Source organism: Terrapene carolina, unplaced genomic scaffold (assembly GCF_002925995.2).
Source record: "Terrapene carolina triunguis isolate 2854851 unplaced genomic scaffold, T_m_triunguis-2.0 Scaffold23, whole genome shotgun sequence".
Taxonomy (NCBI): domain Eukaryota; kingdom Metazoa; phylum Chordata; order Testudines; family Emydidae; genus Terrapene; species Terrapene triunguis.
Genome location: NW_020664374.1, coordinates 13,933,220 through 13,958,234, shown reverse-complemented (window position 1 = coordinate 13,958,234; position 25,015 = coordinate 13,933,220). Strand labels below are relative to the sequence as shown.

The following is a 25,015-nucleotide window of genomic DNA, read 5'->3' as shown; positions in this document are numbered from 1 at the left end:
TTTTTAGCAAATGGTTCAATTCTGATGTCTTAGGCCCCCTCACTCAACAAAGAAAGCCTCAACTTTGCTACAGCTGAGTAGGCAAGTGCAGTTTTCAAATCAAGACCTTTATGGTTGTTGTTATTACATCAGCCTCTACATGCGAGATTATGAAAAACATGAGCCATAATACCTACACCAGGTACAACCCAGTAAGTTAGGGTGGATATTTTCAAAAGAGCTTAGGGATTTAATGCTTTCACTAGGGCTGGGTTGCCTAAAGCTCATAGGCTTTTAAAAAAAATCTCCCCTTTAAAGCCTAAGAGTCGCTGAAACTCTGAATTCTTTTACCTTGCCTGTGTTGCAACTTTAATGCTACTGTATATTTTACAGAAAAGTTCTGATTAGAGAAGCTGTCACAAAATGCCCTTTCTATCACCAGTAAAAGAACCTGGGTTCTTTGCTGTTTGCTCTGAAAATGTTTCAGAGTTGTTGTTGTTTTTTTTTTTTGGCAAAAAGGGTATTTTCTTCCAAAAGATTAATTTGATTTTGAAGGTGTTTACATTTATACATCCAGAATCATCTGATACGAACTGTAAAATACGTTAACAAAATAGACATGATTAATTTATTTATGATAAAATTGTACAAGAATAGTAACTTCCTAATGGTAAAGTGTAAAGAAATAGTAACTTCCTTTGGTTTCTGTTCACCAATGAAAGGATTTTAGACCTGGCCATTAGGTTCTTCGATCTTCAATGAAACCAATGCATTTCTCGCAGTTCTTTCATCATAAAAAAAATAACCCCATTTCACCTTCAGTGCCCTCCACCCTTCTTCCCTACCTTCCACACAGTTATCATTTGGTCCCAAAATGCAGCATTCTACCATATATATCAGATACTATCATTTTCTCTATTTGCAATATGGAAACATTTCCTAGAAAAGAAGCATCAGGTAACCAGGCAATATGAACAAAAGAGTTATTTATTATATATATATTCTCTAGTAAGTCATAATAGTCTCTTGGATTTTAAATGTCTTTTTGCTATTTCCAATGCTTAAAAATTATAATTTTAAAACATTAAATACTGTGTTATATACATTATGATTCCATTTCTTATTTCTAAATGTGGATGTAATGTTCTCCAAATGGAAATTCGGAGGGAACAGGAAACAATTCCTCTGACATCACAGGCTTTAAAAGCTCACATCATACACCTGTAGATTTGACTATATGAAAAATAGCCAAATGTCAATATGCTCTTGTGGGATTCTTTGATTTTTTTTTGTTTTTTGTCATTTTATTTAAAATATAAACAGAAGGATAGATCTGGCCAGTACTTTGTCAATGTTCGGTAGCAGAACTGTTTTTTTTTTTTATCTCATACTTATTTTTTATAAAATAACAAAATATACAGATAGAGGGAGCTGAGTTTGTTACATTAGTTCATTCACATACAGTAAACAAAAGGTTTTATGTATGGCTTCGCAAAGGTAGATTATGAAGTGACGTTTGTATTTTATTTGTTTAAAAGCATTTTAAGAGAACGTGTTAGTGTGCTTACAATAGCGGCCATGGTAGTCGAATGTCGAGCCAAGAGTTTAATGCTAGGATCATCGGAGGTCTTGTCTGACACTGCTTCTGCAGCTGTCAGAAGACAAATGTAGTTTATTACGACCTCATCTATTTTAGCTATAATTTCCTGCTGCTGTGTTTCAGAGTTCATGACTTTCACTAAACGCATGCAGGCTTCTGTTAAGCAACAGAGCACTTGAAAGCTGGAAGTCATAGCTAGAAGCATTTCCTCGGGGCTTTTATCAGCCATGGCCATTTTCCTGCAGGCACTTCCCAACTGTCTCGATTCTATAGATAACAGTTGTTTAAACTGAGAAAGTTTAAGGTCATATGTTTCCGGATGTAAATCTTCCCTCTTCCCCACACTTGCTCGGACCAGAGAGAGCAGCTCATTGGCATCTTCTTGTGCTGCAAGAAATCCATCAGGCATTGCATAAGTTTTCTCTTTCATCACATTTATTCTTGTGATTTGTGCATCAAAGGCCATGTCACTGAGATTCATATCAGTTTGGCCACCTTGGTCTTCAGCATTGCTCTTGTCATGTGTACTATTTAGTATCTGTTTAGGGGACTCAACAACTTTCTTCTCATTTTCAATGGAAAAAGACTGGCTGGCTGGTTCTGGTAACGCACACGGTATCTGTGGTTCATAGAGGCATGAGAGGTGGTTGTTGTCTCCATCATCTTCATCATCCTCATTGTCATTTCCTCTGCTTAGGAAACAATAGCTAAATGGGCCACGGCATCTCCAGTTGCTGGCATCTGACTTTCGTAAGGGCAACATTCTGTACTGTTTGGAGTCCTTCTGCATGGAGCTGGTGACTGAAGACCTTTTATTGTCTTTGACGTCAGTGCTATCATTCATAGAACTTTGAGAATAGCTTTTGGATAACTTTTTGCCCAGAGGGAGTTCCACCCTTTTTTCGGACTTGGAATCATCTCTTGCAGCAATGTCTAGACATTTCAGACTGAGTGCAGCCTTTTTCTTCTCAAGAAGCATCTCAATGCCTGTGGACCCTGCAATGACGCTGCTGCTGCGTCTCAATACTTTCCTGCTGTGTGGCATTCTGAGGCTTCCTCCCATCATGTCATATGGCCATAAACTAACTGCTGCCCCACATCCCTGCTTTACTTTAGGAATGTCACAAGAGTCTTGATTTTGACTTGGCACCTTTGATTCTGAGTGAATGTTGGATGATAGCATGATGGAGTCAGTTAGAGGCTGTTTAGGAAAAGCTGAAGGCATGCCCCCTCGTCTTCCCTTTCCAGGCTCTGTGAAAGCTACACTAGGGGTAGTAGAAGAACAGAGAGAATAATTAAGCATCACACTGATAATATTCATAGAATGAATTTCTAAGTATCTTTTATGGACTTTTTAAAAAAAATGACCTGTCCTAACAGTATTTTTCCAGGACCCCCATTTCAGTTAGTACCATGCATGAATAGTAATGTGTCTTTCAGCAAATAGTCATATGTCTTTGTGTTTCTCTAAACATGAAATTAAAAAAAAAAATCTATCAACATATTCTCATTTATGAATAACTGACTACTCCCTCTATTACCACACTGTGACTTATAATGTGAGGCAGCAGAAAATTGTTCCATAGAACTTTCATGAACATCGCTCCTCTGCTAACTGGAATGGAAGTTTCCCATTTAGTATTTAAAGGGATATTGACAGGTTAAAAATCCCTTATGTTACTAAAATGGAAAGAATTTTGAAAATTCCATTTATTTTTATTCTGTTTCGCAATACGCTTTTTTAGGCAGTGAAAAGAAACTGTTTCACTTTTGCTTCTCGTCAGTTTCATTTTTTGGTTCTCATAAACTTACACAATGCTGCTGTGTTTCAGTTGCAACCAGTAAAGAGGAAATGTTTAGACCCCAACCAAATATTGTTTTCAATTAAATTAAAAACAAACAACCCCCCCCCCACCAAGATTTTATAAAATCTCTTAAAATTGGGTCTTAAATTATGTGATTAGGATACTGCACCTAAGCTATCCTTACAGGAAACTTATGCAATGGGCTTTTAAATTAAAAGGATGCATAGTTAATCCCATTTCTTTCTCTTCTTTACAGTTAGTGCTCTAAGCCTTTCCTGGCCTATCAATAACAACACACTTTTCATATTGCTATCTGGAGATTATTCTGTGCAACTATTTTAGCAAAAGTCACTTATTTTAGCCACATAACAGGCAAATAGTATATAATATATGATAATTAAATCACAGATTCCCCCGCTACCCCAAATTTACATACATTGTTAAAGCTCATATGGCTCAAATATATCTAGCTCTACAGAAGTATCCAGAAAATCAAAAGAAACAAAATTTTAGAAATTCTGATGTAGCATTCAAGCAATGTTCTTTCCAATAGACAGCCTTGTCAGGGAGATTGGGAAACATTTTTAAAAAGCTAACGCTAATAGAAATGTTTTCCTGCATGTCAACGTTTTAATTGGGGTTATTTTAGCAAAAGCCACACAGCAGAACCAGAAAGCGAGAATGAATAGAAACAGTTTAGACCTAATTTCACTGTCCACTCTAGGTTGACAATATGCATTCAGATAAGAGATGATGTAATCTTCACACTTGGTTTTTACATATACACCCTATTAAATATGTGTCTTTAAAAACACATGCTTTGAAATTGCTGTACCTGTAGTTTCTTTAATCTTGGGGATCCGATGACATCCATCTCTCAAAGTGCCAAACAGTGGTTCGGCATTAACTGCTGAATGAATGGCAGGCATTGTCATTCTATGACACGCAGCTTCTGACTGCTGATGTAGTTCCTTGTATGTTGTTCCATGGTTTGGAAGAATGGCAACTCTTTCATCTGCTGGAATATAGCCAATGCCCTTCACAGATGAATCCGAGATAATGTGCTTAACATCAGAGGTACAAAGAGGAGATTCGACTGGGGTAGCACATGGGCTACTGCCTGTGCTGCATCCTGCATCCACTGAAGAACACTGGGAGCTTTGCAGAGAAAAATGGCCTTCACTTTGCAAAGATGACATGCGCTTGGTCAAGTGATATTCACAAAGTCTACTCACACTCTGCTCAGTTTCCGGTAGCTTTGAAGAATGTTCATCTGCATCTTCTGAGTCATTTAGGTCTTTGGCTGAAGACACATTAGTCATATCAGACAAAAAGTTTTCACCTGGGCCAAGTGCTGAAGTATCACCCTCATTAACTTCAGGATTCACTTCATTCTTAGAGCCAGTATCTGTTTTACCAAGACCAGAAACTCTTGGAAATGTCTTCCCATTCACTGTTTCTGAGCTTGGTTTATCTGCTGCTTCATCATCGGCAGCAGCATACCATCTTTGGCGAAAAGCAGTTCTCTCCACGTTAAAAGTGCTTATGCGTTGACCATCTCTTGAAGAAAGAGTACCACATATAGCGTTTAGGTCTTCATCAGTCTCTGCTTTTTTAGTTCCCTGATGCTTTTTCACAGTAGCATTACCATCACAGGCTGCTTTCACTTCACCATCAGTCATCTTATTTTTCCTTTTACTAGTGCAAGAGTATACCAAAGACCCCATGTGCAATTTGCTAAAATAGTCAGTGACGGATTTTGTTTCCATGGTCTCTGGTTCCATTTCCATATTGTCTGAATGAAGAATCTGCTTCGAAGGCACAACTTTTGACTGTAGCTCAGCGGCTTGACGACCAGCTATGGACTGTGAGGATTTTGCAAGTGGTCCTCCAGCCTGATTCTTAGCAACGGGGAACTCTGTTTGCTCTTCCACAAGGGGTTGGTAACCTTCACTAGTGGTCAAAAACATACGTGTGGAGTTTTCTGACTGTCTCTGTGCTGCGGTTAGTTCAGAACTTTCAGTCATTTCAGAAGAGTTTGTTTCATTGCCAGAATCTGAAGATGACTCAGGGCTATATGCTCGCAAGATTGCTACACCTGCATGCCACAAAACATAAGAGCCAATTAATGAAAGCATCTGAGGCACTTGAATAAACGGATAAGAAAATGGGGTGTGTTAAATATAAAAATAAAGGGATTTTTATGGTTCATTTTAAAGCATACTCCAATTTTATTGCATAATCCCCAAGAAAGGTAACTTAGCAACATTATGGTAGTTCCACCACGTGATATGGAATGTGAGGTGTGTACATGATGGTAAAAACATACAGAATGGAATGTTTCCAAGGCTAAATGGCGCAAATGGATGAAGTGGAATGATGTTCAATGAATAAATGTAACTATGGTGAAAGAACCTGAATTGTCATTCGTCTGCTGTTCCTCTGAAGCCGCCAAAGCCTCTAGTGCTTGAAGAGTGGAGACTACAGCATCATCTAGCCCCTTGTCACACTTCCCCTCAGTATTAGTAGGGACAGCATCAATGAGTGATACTGGAATGTCATCATTTCCTAGATTACTAGCTTGCTCCTTGTCTTCTAAATACTGTGTTGTTTGGTGCTGAGAGTCTTCCTCGTCTGAACTGTCCCTGAAGCCAGGTGGAGGAGCAGCAATGGCCATGTTTAAAGAATGTAATAAGAAGTCATCTTCATTATCATCACCTTCCGGAGGGGGGAGTGATGTCAAATCAATAATATCATCACTTGAACCAGAAAGACTGAGAATGGTAGGCCTACTGATTTCTCCTACCATAATGTCCTCCTCACAGCTAACTTCATCTTCATCTTCAACATCATCTGTGTTTTCCGCATAACAAATGTCATGCAACAAGGGCTCTTCTATCCCTTCTGCAGCTCCAAATATTTTGCCATCGTTTATGCTTGCATAAACAGAATTTGTAGCAAACTGAATGCTTTCAACATCTGGAGACAATTCTAGACCTTTAATATCATTGGTACTACTAATATAAATAGCTCTCTGTTTGTCCAATACTTCTGGACTTTCATCCAGAAGTCTTTCATAGCCAAGGGTTTGGGGACTGATACCATCCAAGCTGTGATCTCCAAATATAAAGGATACTTTTGCTCCCCTTGGAGAGTCCTGTGCTTTCTTGGTAGATTCCAGTCCTGAGAGTGACAGTAATGACTGCTGGTTTAAACTTCTGTTTTCTCCTGCCTCAGTGGAGTCATCTTGTTTGGTCAGCCCCTGATCGAGTCCACCTGAATTATAGGTATTTTCTATGTACAGATGCCTGTGGTCTTTTTGACACATGGGGCTTTCGGAAACTTCTGCAGTCTTCTGTTTTGGGTCTACAAATGTTCTTTGGGCCTCTTGAGCCCCTTCAGCCATGAATGTAGTAGTTTTTGGTACACAGTTCCACTCAGAAGCATGGAGGTTATACTTCCCTCTATTTTCATTTCCTACAGTTTGGCAAAATAAAAGCAACAGTCATTTAACAAATGAACTGTTTCATCAAATTTTATAATATTGACTTGTTAATTCTGAATAAGCAATGTTTTAAATATAGAACAGCTGCATAAACTTGTCCCTTTTACAGTCAAACCATTTTCAAACTCTCCTCTACTTCAAGCCATGGAGCTCTTGGTTTAAGAATTAAGATTAACTGGATGTTTTTATGCTGTGAGGGCAGAGAACTAAACTAAAACTAGGTGAAATGATAACCCAGGACTGGTTGATATGATAATCTAAAAAAAACCCAGCACCTCACATTTCTGCATGAAGACTCTTGTTATATAAAATGTTATAACCTGTCTGCAAACAAATGATCATTTATTTGTTTCACTGTGGCACGAGGAGGAATACATTAAACATTTTATGTTACCATTAATACGAACAATGGCTGAACCTTAAAATACTATAAAGCCGAATTTATATATTACAACTCTAGGCCCCAAACTAGCAATCAGATCTGAATGGGCATACCCCTGTACCTGCACACACCACTACTGACATCAATGGAATTTTGTCCACATGGGACCAATCACAGGATCAAGGCCTTGTTTTGTACATGTGACTTCTGTTAATGCATTATGCAATAAATACCTGTTTCTCGGTTTCCTGCATTTTTCTTGTTGGCCATGTTAAATATTGAGCGCCTTGAATCAACCAGTAGTCTATAGTATCCAGCTGTTAAACAGGCAAGGTTCATTGCATCTGATGATTCCATTAGCAAAGTAATAGGCTATGAAGGAAACAACCAAGTCTTCGTTACGGCTATTCATTCTTAATACATTTACTTGCTGAAACATGGCTTATTAAAATTAGTATATTTATAAAATGTAAATTATAGGAATTATTTCACAAATGCTACATTGGAAAATCAAAAAATAAATTAGTTTTCCTCAGCTCTGAAAGGTCTGATTGAAAACAATATTTAGGGTACAAAATGTTCTGAGAGATGAGAGCTGAAGCAAGGAAAATGTCTAACTGGACATTTTAAATTCACTTGATGCTTAACTAATATTTGTATTGCTTTCTATATAATTATTAATAATAAAAGCTTCAATTTTCAAATGAGTTCTAAGATGCTTAACATCTAGAACTTATTACAAAGTTAATGTTGTTCATAAAATTTTAGAACTAAATCTTTCACCTTTCTCACTGGTGTACCCTGTGGTTTGTCTACATGGCAAGTAACTGCCTGGCAAGCCAGGGTGTGGATCTACAGCCCAGCACCTTGCTGCACTGTAATGACCCATGTGATCATTGCTACAGCTCGCTGAAAGTCCTGGAATGCCACACTATAGCAGTATCCACATTTATGGGAAGATTTTATTGGACCCTCCTGCAAACTAATAGACAATTGGTCCTGAAGGAGGCTGGGTACTTGCCCTCTTGATCAAAACAAGGTTCTCTGATCGTAGCTGTCTAAGACAAAGCACAAAATAGGGTATATGTTTTTTTTTAAAATCCATAGCGTAGAATCTTAAGCCAATACACATGGTGTTGACATAATTCCATGACACCCTTATTCACATAGTACTTCACATGTGCAGTTTCAGACGCGATGGAAAAATCCAGGCAATTATTATTATGATTATTTATCATTTTGCTTCTGGGCAATTTGAGATTTTGTTCAGAAATACAGGAGCCTTGGTATAAGGACACATGCTTGCCACAAAGCAGTCAACCTCGGGCATAAAATTAATACAAATTATTACCCAAAGATGAGTGAATCAATTCTTGTTATGTTAGTGTTAAGACGGAGCAGGTGTGCATGTATATAGAGAGGTGTTTGAAATGCGTTCTTGATGCTGAATTTTATGAGATGATCAATAAAAGTAGATGATTTCCAGAGAGATTTTAAATGCCAAGAGTATTACTGTGACCTGCTGTTCACCCTTTTCGTAACCTAGAAGCAACTAAACTTTTATGGATGACTTTTGGGAAATAACATGGTAGAGAGAATACTGAAAAGGAAAATTAATGGTAAAAGAAAGACTCAAGCTGTTTACGCTTTTATAGAACTTTTCAACCAAAGATCTTAAAGTGCTTTACAAGCATTAACTAATTAAGCTTCACAATAACCCTGAGAGATATTATCATTCCCTTTTACTGATTGGGGAATGGACACTTAGGCCACATTCACTAGTGCTGCTACAGGCAGATGTAAATTACCCCTTCCTTACTCAGGTAGGCCCACTCCCTCCTCTTGCATCCCATGGAGGAATTCATCATAAGTGGAAGGCAAATGCTGTTAGTGCTGCCCTCATTCTGGATTTCTGTCAAGGGTTTGAGCAGCTTTATTTTGTACTTAAAGTATTTCACAGTTGCTATGGTCATGCCTAGTTTCCGGCCAACATCAACCACTTCCTAGGCCTACCCACTGTGGTGAAACTTCTATTTCACGTTATTTTTCAGTTATTGATAATCATATGCAAAACTTCCATATCCTTATTCATGTGCCATCATAACACTACTTTTGGTAGGTTTCGCCTTTTGACAGGAAGCAGAATAGGTATTTTGACCCTTTTGCTAATTAGTCCATATAAATCTTGCGCGACTCATTTTCCTTGTCATTCTTGATACTCACCATTTATATTTCTCTTCCCTCACTGAACTGCCAGGTCACTACAGATTACTTCTCTGCTTTATGGTCTGTGTTGCTTAGCTATTAGTATTAGGGCTATCAAGTGATAAAAAAAATTAATCGCGATTAATCGTGCAATTAATTGCACTGTTAATAATAGAATACCATTTATTTAAATATTTTGGATGTTTTCTAGATTTTCAAATATATTGATTTCAATTAAAACACAGAATACAAAGTGTAGAATACTCACTTTATATTTATTTTTGATTACAAGTATTTGCACTGTAAAAAAACAAAAGAAACAATATTTTTCAATTCATCTAATACAAGTACTGGAGTGCAATCTCTTTATCATGGAAATTGAACTTACAAATGTAGAATTATGTACAAAAAACCTGCATTCAAAAATAAAACAATGTAAAATTTTAGAGCCTGCAAATCCACTCAGTCCTATTTCTTGTTCAGCCAATCGCTCAGACAGACAAGTTGTTTACATTTGCAGGAGATAATGCTGCCCTCTTCTTGTTTACAATGTCACCTGAAAGTGAGAACAGGCATTCTCATGGCACTGTTGTAGCCGGCTAACGATGTGCTAAAGATTCATATGTCCCTTCATGCTTCAGCCACCATTCGAGGGGACATGCATCCATGCTGACGACAGGTTCTGCTCAATAACAATCCAAAGCAGTGAGGACCGACGCATGTTCATTTTCATTATCTGAGTCAGATGCCATCAGCAGAAGGTTGATTTTCTTTTTTGGTGGTTTGGGTTCTGTAGTTTCCGCATCAGAGTGTTGCTCTTTTAAGACTTCTCAAGCATGCTCCACACCTCATCCCTCTCAGATTTTGGAAGGCACTTCAGATTCTTAAACCTTGGGTCGAGAGCTGTAGCTATCTTTAGAAATCTCACATTGGTACCTTCTTTGCGTTTTGTCAAATCTGCAGTGAAAGTGTTCTTAAGATGAACAACATGTGCTGGGTCATCATCCGAGACTGCTATAACATTAAATATATGGCAGAATGTGGGTGAAACAGAGCAAGGGACATACAATTCTCCCCCAAGGAGTTCAGTCACAAATTTAATTAACACATTTTTTTTAACGACCATCATCAGCATGGAAGCATGTCCTCTGGAATAGTGGCCAAAGCATGAAGGGGCATACAAATGTTAAGCATATCTGGCACGTAAATACCTTGCAAAGCTAGCTTCAAAAGTGCCATGCAAATGCCAGTTCTCACATTCTGGTAGCATTGTAAATAAGAAGAGGGCAGCATTATCTCCTGTAAATGTAAACAAACTTGTCTGTCTTACCAATTGGCTGAACAAGTAGGAGGACTGAGTGAACTTGTAGGCTCTCAAGTTTTACATTGTTTTGTTTTTGAGTGCAATTATATAACAAAAAAAATCTACATTTGTAAGTTACACTTTCACAACAAAAAAATTGCACTACAATACTTGTATGAGGTGAATTGAAAAATACTATTTATTTTGTTTATCATTTTTAAGTCCAAATATTTGTAATAAAAAGTAATATTTCAATTACAACACAGAATACACTATATATGAAAATGTAGAAAAACATCCAAAATATTGAATAAATTGCAATTGGTATTCTATTGTTTAACAGTGCGATTAAAACTGCGATTAATCGTGATTAATTTTTTTAATCGCAATTAATTTTTTTGAGTTAATCGCATGAGTTAACTGTGATTAATCAACAGCCCTAATTAGTATTATAAAGTATTTTAGCGTTCTTAGATTCCCATCTCCTGGCTCCTTCAAACTACCTGGTCTTAAACACAGAGGAAGGATGATCTTCTGATTACATCATAGGACTAGGAGATTCCTGGCTTTGCCACAAAACTTCTGTGTGAACAAAATGAGTCATTTAATCTCTGTCTCAGTTTCCCCATCCACATAATTACCCCTAAGGGGTGCTCTGTGACATTAATAGCTATAAAGCACTCTGGGATCTTCTGATATTATTATTGTCCAGGGAGCTAAAGAATAGAAGGTGCTCACCAGCCACTAATGTTTTCTGGTGCATCCAGATCAAGTTGCAGCAATATTATCAACTTAAATATATTGAAATACTACTTGTCAATAAAAGTTAAGTGTTTGAAAGAAGAGCTTGGTAAATATTCCATGTGTATTTTTGCCATATACCTTTGTAAGAAAGAGGAAAATTGGTAGCATCCTTAGCTTAAAAGTATTGAACTTTTGCATACTGTGATATTTCCCACTTTAAGCTCTATTTATCCCCTATACAATTCTATAGAAAGTCTATGAAAGCTTCCACCATACAGCTTCAAGATCCTATAAACTGCACTGAGAGGATGTAATATGCAAAATTCCACTCATTTCCACTGAGGCAAAGAGTTCAGTAAGATTCAAAAGAGGATCAGACATTTATATGAAGAACGAGAGCCCCCACAATTACATTAGATAGAATAAAAAGAATTCAGAAGAGTTACGGGATTGGGAAGAAATTTCCCTTCTAGGCAGGTTGTTCCAGAGCTGTCCACTGTGGGGTTTCTCTTACCTTCCTCTGAAGCATCTGGAACAGAATACTGGACTAGATAGCTCATTGGGCTGATGTGATATGGAAATTCCTATGTTCCTAAGTAATCAGCTGTATGCCATTTGGCTAAAACAATTCTACAATACACGTTCATAATATTGGTAGCGTGAAACATTTATAACAAAATCATGCACAACTTTATCAACTATTCCAATACAGAGGGAAAATGAAAATCGTGCTATTTTAAGATACTAAATTGATACAAATCAACAGTCAACTTACTTTTACATCTAAGACATGGAGCTCAACTCTAACAGTGCTCTCATCTTCTGTAAACATCTCGATCCTGTTAACGTGGCTAAAGTCTGCTAGCAGGGCCACCAAGTTCGTTTTGGTGTTGATCACGTGGCTGATACCATAGCGGGGCCCTACTAACAAAGTCACTTCTGAACGCTTTTCTCCTTGCTGTCACATAAAAAGAAGAAAATAAAAATTAAAAAGAGTAAGAAACCTGACAGGTTTTACATAACAAAAATAAAATAAGATGAAACAAAAACACCACTTCTACCCTGTTTCATTTTTATGAGATTTTCATTTGCACAGTATTTCTTTGCCATGAGTTAGTAAGTTCTTTGGTAAGAGGCAAAACCAAACAAAACCAACAACAGGTACATGATTGTACTAGATTTATAGTAAAATGCATAAAATAAAAGTTATCTTGTCACAATTTATTTTTGTTAGAAACTGACTGCATTGTGGTTTTCATGGGTGGATGTAGAGTATATGTCTTAAAAGAATAATTTTTTATTCAGCAACTTTAGTATTTTATAATTATACCCATGGTATCATCCACCAAATGAATGCTACCTCCAAGCTGCAAATCAGAATACAATGGAAGACATTTTCAAGAAGAATGAAATAAAAGTGTTTGTGTGGTTTGATCCAATATAGTGTATATGTTATTTTAGAATGTTTGATTTGGACTTGAACTTCCTTAAAGCAAATGTGAGAGTCAGGCAGATACAAATTAATTGGAGAAAATTATCAAGAAAATAAAGGAAAAAGTTACCACTAATGTTGCCTTGAACACACGCCCCCCGTATAATCGCAGATCGCTGAGGAACTTGAGATAATGCACCTTGGCTTGCAGAGCAGACAGCTGAGGAGAAGGAAACTTCTGATGTTATTACAGGAGTAAGATGCAATGGGGGAAATCAACACATATGGAAATGGAAGAATTAAAACATGATTACACAGCCTAAGGAGACTGGACTGTGACAAGACCTCATCAGACTGACGATAAATCATTACATATTTGACTTCCTGATGAAGGAACAGGATTTCAGATCTTAGAATTAAAATCTTATTTATTTTGATCAGATGTACTCAAGACTCATGCATGGGTTGCATCAGGGCACTGCAAGTACACTGGAACTTTTCCAGTAAAAGGAAAATGTTAGACTACTCAGATTAAACATCTGTTCATTGAGGGATTTCAAGGGTAGACTGGAGTTTCTATTCATAATCACCATCAGTAGCAGTTCTTTAAAATTTGGTTTACCAATGTGAATTTAAAAAGAACGAGATGTTTAAAAAATTGCTAAGAACAGCTATACATGGCACATTTTGCTAGATACTTGTGATATATAGGATTTTATTTCTAACTTACTTCTAAGAAGTTTTTTTTAAACAAACAATAATTTAGTCACTTTTCTACTACCCGTAACAGAGGATGAACCTGAAAAATAGAAAGAGAGACATACAAACATGCCATAATTTATTTCCATGAAAAATAGGAATAATTTACAAATAGGTTTAAATGAAGGTTTTGGGGGGCAGGAGTGTGGTGTTTGCTTGCTGTTTAATTTTTTGGGAAAACAAACAATTTAAAAATTAAGAACTAAAGTACAATTTTTAGACTGAAAAAAAAGCTCTTCAGTTCATACAAATAATGTAGCCCAAAATCTGCAGCCCTTGCTCAGGCAAAAACCTCAAAATCCACAGTTTAAAAAAATATATTTTGCATACAAATCAAGCCCCCCTTAGTTCCAAAAAGTGGGCACATGGACAAATTGCTAAGGAGGAGTACAAAAGAATAGCATAAGCATGTCAGAACAAAATCAGAAAGACTAAGGCACAAAATATCTAGGAAGAGATCTAAAAGGCCATAAGACAAGGTTCTTTAAATTCATTAGGAGCATGAGAAAGACGAAGGAAAGTGTAGGCTCTCTACTTAGTGGGGAAGGAGAGCTAATAACTGATGACATCAAGAAAACTGATGTGTTTAATGCCGATTTTGCTTCAGTCTTCACAAAAGATTAATGGTGACCACACAATATTAACAACAAGGAGGAAGGAATGCAAGCCAAAATAGTGAAAGAATAGGTTAAAGAATATTTAGATAAGTTAGATGTATTCAAGACAGCAGGGCCTGATGAAATGCATCCCAGGGTACTTAAGGAACTGTGTGAAGCAATCTTGGAACCGTCAGCAAGTATCTTTGAGAACTCCTGGGGGATGGGTGAGGTCCCAGAAGACTGGAGAAGGGCAAACATAGCACCTATCTTTAAAAAGGGGAACAAAGAGGAATAAGGGAATTATAGCCCAGCCAGCCTAACTTCGGTACCTGGAAAGGTACTGGAACAAATTATTAAACAATCAATTTGCAAGCATCTGGAGGATAATAGGGTTATAAGGAATAGCCAGCAGGGATTTGTCAAAACAAACCTAACTAACCTAATTTCCTTCCTTGACAGGGTTACTGGCCTAGTGGATATGAGGAAACAGTAGTTATGATATATCATGATTTTATAAGGCTTTGACATAGTCCCACATGATATTCTTATAAGCAAACTAAGGAAGTGTGGGCTACATTAAATTGGTGTAAGGTGGACAACTTGTTGAAAGACTATATTCTGCAAGTAATTATCAATGGTTCTGTCAAACTGGGGGGACATATCTAGTGGGGTCCTGCAGGAGTCCTGGGTCCGGTACTATTCAATATTTTCATGAATGATTTGCATAATGGATTGGAGAGTATGCTTATAAAAACTGATGATAACACCAAGGTAGGAGGGTTGCAAGCACTTTTGAGGGCAGGATTAGAACTCAAAACAACCTTCACAAATTGGAGAATTGGTCTGAATTCAACAATATGAAATTCAGTAAAGGTAAGTGCAAAGTACTTCACTTGGGAAGGAACAATCAAATACACAACTACAAAATGGGAAATAATTGGCTGGACAGTAGTACTGCTGAAAAGGATCTGGGGGTTGTAGTGGATCACAAATTGAATACGAATCAATGTGAGGTAGCTGCGAAAAAGGCTAATACTCCAAGGTGAATTCACAGGAGTGTGGTGTCTAAGACATGGGAGGTAATTGTCCTGCTCTACTCAGTACTAGTGAGGCTTCAGGTGGAGTACTGTGTCCATTTCTGGGTGTCACACTTTAGGAAAGATGTAGACAGATTGCAGCAAACAAAAATGAAAAAAAGGTTTAAAAAATCTGACTATTGGAGATTTTTAAAAACAGGTTGAACAAACACGGCAAGGATGGTGTAGGTTTACAGGGTCCTGCCTCAGCACAGGGGGCTGGACTTGATGACTACTCGAGGTCCCTTCCAGCCCTGCATTTCTATGATTTTACCACTCCACCCTGTCCACTGGTGTAACTCATGCCTATATTAGGAAAATTTGAATAAATACATTTATCATGCACTGCATCTTAAAAGTCTCCAGATTTAGGCTTTAGTGCTCAGCCTTCTACTGAAAATGTCTTCTCCTATCCCTCACTAGGCATTCAGTCCTGGGGACAGATAGCTAAAGTAGTCAAGTGGAACATAATGACTGTGAAAAGGAGACAAAACCTCTGAGATAGGAAGGGTCCTAATCATTGAAGGGAACCAAATTTATAGAAGATAACCACTTCCTGGATTTACTCCCAGAGTGGACTGGTAGCCACTACAGACCACCAGGGTTGTTTTCACATTGGCCTGTCCTGCTAAACATGCAGGTGGCTGCACTATGCATTACAAGAGAAGCCCTCAGCAGAGCACATGATAGCAGCCCAACCTGAAGGTAATCAAAAGCATAGATAATTTTGTCAAGGTGTGCATCAGGGAGGCAGCATTGTAATCTCTGTCCTAACTGAAGATAGTGTAAGCTATTGTGGGCCACTATTGCCAGCTGGGAATCCAGCAGCAGGGATGGATTCAAACATACCTGAACCACTAGGATAAAATATATACAGCGGACACCATTTCAGCTTTTGCTGCAGCTATGTAAAGGGTACACATTGGTTTGTTCAGTTAAAAATTTGGCAATTAGCTTTTAGTTAACCTCTAACATTTAGCAGTACTAAAATAAACACAGATTTATGGTTGTCTCTTGGGTCCTGAGCTGAAGCCCATTGAAGTTAATGGGTGTCTTTCTGTTGAGTTCAATAGGTTTTGGATCAAGCCGTTGGTATTCAGCCATTCACAGAGTGTCTCAGTATCTAAAAGCTGCATATACACCTCTACCCCGATGTAACATGACCTGATATAACACGAATTTGGATACAACGCAGTAAAGCAGTGCTCCGGGGGGGTGGGGCTGCGCGCTCCGGTGGATCAAAGCAAGTTCGGTTTCACCTATAACGCGGTAAGATTTTTTGGCTCCCGTGGACAGCGTTATATCGAGGTAGAGGTGTATATGGTATAGATGTTTTCCACAGGCAAATGTCCATAGACATTTTCCCTCACAGTTTTCCCGGTTGAAGCAAAGGCTTAATACCAAGACTAGGCATATTATAACAATACGGAAGATTCAATTACAATAAGGGAGATAATTTATCAAGTGACATCTTGCCAACTGTGGTCACTTTACCCTGCGGCGCCAGAGCAAATCATCCTGTAGTACCATGAAAATGTCTTATGTCTGTGCCAGGCTCACAGGTTAACATAGCTTAGAGCATTAGAGGCAGAGAGAACATAATTCTCTAACAAGTTTGCCATTAACAGCAGGTGCTAAATGAATTTAAAAAATCCTGGTGGTTAATAATCAATTTTCCACCATTCTCAAAATGAGGAGATGGTTTAGCTGGGGTACAATTAATTATTTTTAATTGTTCTTGGAAATGTGGTAATAGGCACTGAAAGTTATACAGTCTAACAATCTTTGAAAATATACTGGCTAGGTATTTCTCCGAAGAACTAATTTTAAACATTTCCCGTGCATGCAGTCCTCTCTGGTCTTTAAAATATATTTTCCATTAAGATGCAAATACCTTTTTACCCGGAGGAACTAGGTTTTGATTTGCTTTGACAAGGTGTGAAAGTGCTTTCTTTATGTTCTTTTCTTTCATGCTTTGCAGCACAGCAGATGGAAGAAAAGTCTCTAATCCCCATTCTTTTCTGCAATAAAAGGCATATCTTTAATTTCACATTCCTGTGTTGATTATTTATCTAAGACTAGATGGTGGCTGTGATGCTGAGTAAATGAATGCCTGAAAGCACAGGGAGAGTTGGTGAAGGCACCAGTTGTGCTATAACAGATTATTTTCTGTACTCAGAGTACATACTGTTTCATAGAAAAATAAGATGCTTTAACATTTGCAGTGTGAGGCTCTTCATACCCCAGGGATTTTCCAAGCTGTTTTCAGAGACTCAGAGATTCCTCTCATTTTAATCTTTAGTTCCTCACCTCCAATTTATGAATAGATGCAGTAATATACACATAAACCGTGGTACAATTCTAAATTTTCTGTAAGGAACATTTCTCAAGGCACAATGGCAAGGGTTTACTTGCTCTGTTTTATTTGTTCTTTATTAGGGGTTTTTAGACCTATATTTCATATTACACCCCACTATGAGCACATTGGGCCAAAGGTTGCACCAGGGTAACTGAGAAGGCAATTTAGCTCAGCATGTGTTACACAACCTTTGTATTTGGAGACACTGTTGGTGTGCAACAGTCAAGGATTAATCAGTTCAAAATTGGCAACTGCACCTCTCCCTCCGGGGCCTTGTGTTGTGCTGTCCATCCTTATGGATGGGGAGAGCTGTAAATGTTGCCCCCTCAAAACTGAAGCGGAATCACTTCCAAATTAGCCATAGGGATCACATGAGGCTCTCAGCTCAGTGCTCCGGGGTCTGTGGCAATCTCAGAGGAAGAGAGGTTTAAAGCTGGTGTGTTTCAGGTAGAGGCCATCTTGCTAAGCGTGGTTTAGTCAACAGATGGGCAAGTACAATACGAGAATTAAAAGTGCACTGAAAGCACACAAACCTAAAATCAGGATATGCAGACAGACAGACCAATCGACCAACATGCAAAAGACCTACAAACACTCTCTAACCTTTGTTTTTGAGGAATGCTCTATATGCTATACTTACTCAATATATTTGAGGGAGATTTTCTGAGTTTGTCTGGTGGTCACAGTCGCAATATACATTTGTAATGCAGCCAGCCGCAGAGCAATATCATATTTCAGCTCAGGTCCAAACCTCTCCTGAACCACATCATTACAGCTCTGCCAAAGAAACCAGGAGAGGGAGCATCAAGTTAAAAAAATCTTTGACTTAAAAAGCGAAGCATAAACAAGCTTTTATTGATTGATTTTAAAGATGGCTGCATTATGGATTAACCCCATGCTGAAAGGTGGCATTACACTGACAGTAAGCTATGTCTCTCAGATGTGCTGGGTATTCATGAAGGTCTGGATGCCTCAGAAGAATCCAGGTAGCTGCCAAACAGCAAATGGCGTGTGGATTTTGATACAATCATGTTCTGCCTGCATCCCTGCTGTGTGTGCACCATCTTTCCCATCCTCCAAGAGATTTTCCATGACTGACATTACAGGACAAGAAACGATTGCTGAGAAGTGCTGCCGACTCACTTCCTTAAGCCTCCTAGAGCTGAATACTCTTTGGAAGGATGCCACAATATTAGCATATAAGAGGTATTTTTGTGAGGGCTTGGAGGGGATAGGGACTTTGCTGGAAAATAAACACCTGCACATCTCTCTGATTGTGGTGGGTTTAGGTAACATAATCAATATGTTTAAAAATCAGGACCCTCCCATTGCCCAATTTTTATCTGTGAAAGCACAAATGAAAAAGTGCATTCAAAGTTGCTATCTACATGTTTTCTTAGCTTATATTAAGACTGGTTATGTTTTCACTTACCTGTACATATAGATATTCAAAAGCAACTGGATCTCTTCTTAAAAGGTCAATGGGATCCTTTGGGACGAAGCTGATTCTGAACAAACATCTCATCTTATGGGAGCTTGGCCTCTGGGTCACCTAGAAGAGTGCAATCATCTTATTAGCACTTTGAAACACTGGATTTGGAATGCTGTTCTTAGTTTTAGACACCTTAAACCTGATCCAGAGCCCACCAACATCAATAGAGAGACTTCCATTGTATCTGGTTTGGCGAAATGAAAATTGAACTTTGTCCATCTTTAAATATGTATGTTTGTGGGACCAGGAGCAGCTGCAGATTTATCAGGACACGAACTGCCCAAACACATCTAAATGCAATGAAAGTACTGGATTCTTCCAGTGCAATGTGTAAACTGAAATGTTGGCTATAGTTATTCTCCACTGACAGTGAAGTTGTTCCTTGAAAAAAGTGACTTCACTTTAAGAGACTTTCACTGTATGACTTCCAAGTATGAGATCTTGGCAGCCCTCAAAGTAATAGATTAAATAGGTTTGGTTTTATGTTTTTTTCTCAGTCACAGAACATTTGTTGACAGGGATTTGCAAGAAAATCGTATTGAAAATTACTTTTTGAGAAAATAAAACAATAGGTGGTGGTTCCGGGGAGGAGGGGAGGAACCTTATTTGTAAAAGGGATTTGATCCAATCACTATTAAGCACTTTTTTAGCTATGTGATTCTAGACCAAGAGATTTCGCCAAAGACTCTTGTACTACATGATGACAATAGAGTCATCCACCATTTCAAGATAAACTTCTTTGATTGACAGGCAGCATAAAACGTATGAAAAAAGTAACAGCAGGCTGAGCATATTTACATGGTAGCATAAAGTCGAGCTACCAAGTAAGTTGTGGGACAATCAGATGAAATGGTCATTTCCCACTTCTGCTACAATAAAATATTGTCAGTAGCAAGTGTATGATGGTAAATTGAAGTAGGAACTCCAATGAAGAAAGCCATAGAATAATGCATAATAAATGTAGTCCATTTAATTCTACCAAATCTGGATAGAAAGGTAGCATTTTATATTCTTTATAAATATAACATTATATATTAACAATTTATAATCTTATTATTCCATTCATTGATTGACAGAAGCTATGCTTAGCATTAAAATCTTTTAAGGAATAACTGTCTTGCTCTAGCAATCTTTGTAATATATTGTATATATATAATAATATTTAAAAAGCCCTCCAAACCTTTAGATTGTCCTGCACTTTCTCTGTATCTCTGTTCCCAAATACCTAGGTATAGCGTGTGTGTACACATAAAAGCTCTGAATGGGATTTTCTTAAGACCCCTGCGTTGGCCTAATTCTGCTCCCATTGGAAGCTTTACCATTGACTTCAAAGAGGGAGCAAAGTGAGGCCAGCACTGAGTGCTTCTGAAAATCCCACACTCTTCATATAAACTACACACAAAAAATTCTGTTCAAAGAATGTTCAGGTTGCATAATCAAGCACTTCAAAGTTAAGAAAGATTTAAGGTTGCACAGGCCTCCTTGTGCATATGCATCGTGATACACTCTTTATCTACATGATCACAGGGCCCTTGAGAGTTGTAATTATTTTTCCATAGGACCCCTAAGCTTTTTTGGAAAGTTTTGCTAAAATAGGTAGGAAATGACCAGAAGGAAGACAGCTTCAACTTCCACAGAAATATCTTGGTAACCAGTGAGGATGCAAAAGACTAAATCATAAGTATTTAAATGAGTTTTGATAAACTGAATAAAGTTCTCTGGCCTGTTGCAATGAAACTTTTTGTCTGTTCAATGATATTTATGAGTAGTACTATATATGATATGAAAAAGGATATGATACATATTTTCTAGCTATACATATGATCACTTCTGAAGTTTCATATCTCTTTGTAATGGGCTACCAAAGCATCAAAATATGATGTCTAGATAATAGACAAACTGACACTCCGGGAGAGTCATACTATCATAACCAATAATCATTTGTAGATGCTGGTAGTGTTTCATTCAGTGCATCTTAATTAATTCACATAAGTAATTGGAGGAACAGATAATTTACAGATGATCTAATATCAACTTGCATGTATTATTACACCAACCTGAGCTAGAGTCTCCTGTTCATGTAGCAAGAGAAGTTTGGTTCCAGCTCCTTCAATCCTCTGCTCCAGCATCAATGAAAAGTGTTCAATACACTTGATGGAAAGCTTTTCTTGGAGTGTTAAGATGACATCCTAATTAAGAGAGGATTTATAAAATGTGATTAAAATCACAAAAGGCTTGAGGCTTGATTTTCCATTGCCTTGCAGATTGTCTAGTCATTTACACAAGTATAAAGTGGAAGTTAAATACTCCAAGTCAGAATCGTTGTGTTTTACTCTCACTTTGCACAGCTGTAAACAATTATACAAGATAGAAACAAGTGCAGAATAAGATCCTTTATGTTTAGGCTTCTCTGAGTTAAACTCCAGACTTTTGGGACCAGATTTTTAGAATTGTGTATGAAAAATGTATGTTGTATATAAAATTACTGTGATGGATGGACTTTTGTGGCAACTGAATGTGTAAATTATGTTCACACAATTCTGAAACTATATGCCTCAGATTCACCCTAAAAATAGGCAATATCTCCCTCCAAAAGAGAGAACATAAACCTCTCCAGCATTTCAAAGTGGGAACCACCAAGTCACAGGGTGAGACTGGACACAATTCAATGAATCTGAATACATTTGTTCCTACAGTGAAGGTTTTTTAAAAAAATATGCAGTCAAATCTCTTGTTAAGAAACATTAACACCCCTGCATTGTAGAGCCATATTTATATATTTAAAATGATCAAAATAAAGTCAACAATAATGACATGTCTCCTAGGCAGCACCTCCAAAGTTGGGGTTTTGTTTTCATTATAAAAGCGAGGCAGGTGGGGATTACAGCAAAACTCTTTCACAGTGACATAAATCTTAAAATAAGGGTGATCGTTTCAAGTGTAATTGTTTCTAAAATTACAATTAAGTATTAAATTGTCTAAATCCAATCTTTATTTCACCCAAACCTGTTCAACTATCCCTAATTATCATGCATATCTAGATCATTAACATCATTCAGCAATTATTGTTAGTTTGGTAAGTGCAGTGACAGTGGGGAAGACAAAATAAAATCGACATTGAAATGCAGATTTACGATATACTGGTGAAATTATTAAAGCATTTACATCCATCCCAATGATTGTTAGATATATACATTAGGGTCCAGATGGATAGGATTTACTAAAGAGAGCATCTGATGAATAAGAATCCAACTACACCTCTACCCCGATATAACGCGACCCGATATAACACGAATTCAGATATAACGCGGTAAAGCAGTGCTCCGGGGGGGGGGCAGGGCTGCGCACTCCGGCGGATCAAAGCAAGTTCGCTATAACGTGGTTTCACCTATAACGCGGTAAGATTTTTTGGCTCCTGAGGACAGCATTATATCGGGGTACAGGTGTACTTTAACAGAAATTAGGCCATAAGTTAATTAGGTAGATTAATAGATCAATTAACCATTTTTCATGGAAGTATAACAAATTGGTGCAAGAGTGGAATGTGTGTGTGTGGTGGTGATTGGACAGGAGTCTATAAACCTTAAAAAATAAACCACGTCATTAATCAGTTGCAAGCTACCATTTAAATAGTGTAAGTTACTATTATTACTGAGTTGACTCAGAGGCAATTTAAAACCTACCCAGTCAATCTACTCTTATTGACACTTCTAATTTGTGCTCAAACACAAACAATATAACAGTAATTTGAAGAAAGATGTTTGCTAAAGAGAAGTAATATGACACTATGACGTGCTGTTTACTAATTGCTTTTTCTGAATATGCTAACAAGAGGTGCATGCGTCCAATTATTAAAACCAGCTAACATTTTTCTCTTTAATCTGTATAGCACCTGATATTAATTCCTAACCAATCTTCTCTCCCAGTTCCCAGTACCTTATAATCAACTAATCAAAATTTCCCTGCCTTCACTTCAGTAAAAATCTGTCCTTACCACTGCAGCTGAAGAAAACCGAGGTCAAACTGATTGAACATCATGAAATAATCACTATGAGAATCATGTTGATAGAATAAAATGGGAAAATTTTGAATAAACGGTTGTGATAGAAAACATCAGGTGCAGAAGTGGAAAAGAAGAAATCCCTCAAGCCACTCTTTATCTACTTATATGATCCTCATCACCATAGTACCTTGAAAACTCACCTGTGACTTTGACAGAGAGAAGTCATCCTGACAGAGCTTTCTCGAGCACTGGTCCTAGGCTGTGGAAGGAACTCCCACAGGAACTAAGGACCATCACAAACCTCACCCCTTCCACTATAACTGCAAAGTGCATTTCTTTGACCTTGCTTTCTCTAACATAAACACATAGCAATGTGTGTGTTTATGATATCACCAAACAAAACACTCCACTGCACACATGCGGGACCAAACACATGACAGCTGTTAGTCATGTTTCTTAATGCACTATTGGAAGGTGCTCAGATTTTACAGTGACGAGTGAGGTAGAAGAACCTACCTAGAACTGAACAGAACAGGATCTACGCCCTACTTGCATTAACTGTATGTCACAACTTCACCTTGTGATTTAGCCTCTCTATGAAATATGTTGAAGAAAAGGAGACAATACACTGAACAGTTTATTGTCAGAATAACCCTACATTATCCTGTCCTGATTTCACTAGACTACAGGCTAGATGATATTCAATTAGCAACCATCTTTATCTTCTTACCTTCTGACTTTGCTGACAAATCATGCTGGCATTTGGCAGAATATCAAACCTTAGCAAGGTCCATGCATATAATTAAATTAAGCTGCAGTCACATTAAAATTATCACTCCTATTTTTGCTTCACTGATACAACATTATGCTTTTATTGGCAGAAAACCATAGCAGAATCTTATTACTTCTTTACTACCACATCTATGAAGCCAGCCATGAACAACATGATGGTCCAGGCTCAGGCTCAAATTCTGAGACTATTGGAGTTTTTGTTTTTCTATTACAAAGGCCTTGCAGAATGCTTTAATAGCATCCTTGGCAGTGTACGTTATGAGGTTTGGTACATTAGCCTACCTTTATTGAAGTACTGCAGTCAAAACGGAAGGATTTGGTTTGCCCATTTTCAAGATATACCTTCAGTACATTTGGCATGAAGAGAAGTGAATTGTCCTTAACAGTTTCCTGTTAAAACAGATTAGTGAATTAGATTACACTTTGCATGCAACAAGAAGAACATAAATTTTATTCTATAGGGAAGAACAGCATACAGCAGGGAAGGCTGGTGATGTCTGAAAATGGTATGTTGGATCAAACCCAAAGCAGAATAACAATGCCTCGCCTCAGGAGACTCCAGTGATATGCAGTATAGCTAGTATAGCTGCATGTGACAGACCAGTTGTTAGACTGCATGTCCACAGTGCTGAAACTATGGTGCTAGCATTAGCTTTTCCATCTGTAATTGATAAATCTGATTACAAATAAATGACTACCATAATGAAAGTTCTGTCCTCATTTACAGCAGAAATCTGTATTTTCATGTGAAAATGATTCAGTTGTTTGTTTTTAAGTGATAAGAATGCGGCACAAAATCCCTGCAAATTTATCAATTTGAACTGTCCTTTTGCACCATTGCTTTGTTTTCTACAATAATGTTGTGCAAGAAAGTGTGATTTATGCAGATGCAGTTAGAAAATATCTATTTGGGAACTATTTATCACATTACTGTAAAGTTACATTGTATAACAGGCTGACCTCTCATGATGTCAAATTAA

General features: G+C 37.6%; 1 protein-coding gene across 1 annotated transcript in view; it reads right to left on the bottom strand.

The window, feature by feature from the left end:
• Positions 1–1,382: 1,382 nt before the first annotated feature.
• LOC113406226 (FERM and PDZ domain-containing protein 4-like) overlaps positions 1,383–25,015 on the bottom strand; it is a 424,444-nt gene continuing 400,811 nt past the window's right edge. Inside the window, exons 7-17 of the mRNA XM_026649600.1 lie at positions 24,318–24,425; positions 21,298–21,429; positions 19,181–19,300; positions 18,389–18,525; positions 17,284–17,410; positions 13,086–13,175; positions 12,299–12,481; positions 7,505–7,643; positions 5,800–6,861; positions 4,220–5,482; positions 1,383–2,839 (exon numbers count right to left, since the gene is read on the bottom strand). Of these exons, the coding sequence (XP_026505385.1) occupies positions 1,503–2,839; positions 4,220–5,482; positions 5,800–6,861; positions 7,505–7,643; positions 12,299–12,481; positions 13,086–13,175; positions 17,284–17,410; positions 18,389–18,525; positions 19,181–19,300; positions 21,298–21,429; positions 24,318–24,425 (4,698 nt within the window). The 3' untranslated portion in view covers positions 1,383–1,502. The remainder of the gene's footprint in view (positions 2,840–4,219; positions 5,483–5,799; positions 6,862–7,504; positions 7,644–12,298; positions 12,482–13,085; positions 13,176–17,283; positions 17,411–18,388; positions 18,526–19,180; positions 19,301–21,297; positions 21,430–24,317; positions 24,426–25,015) is intronic.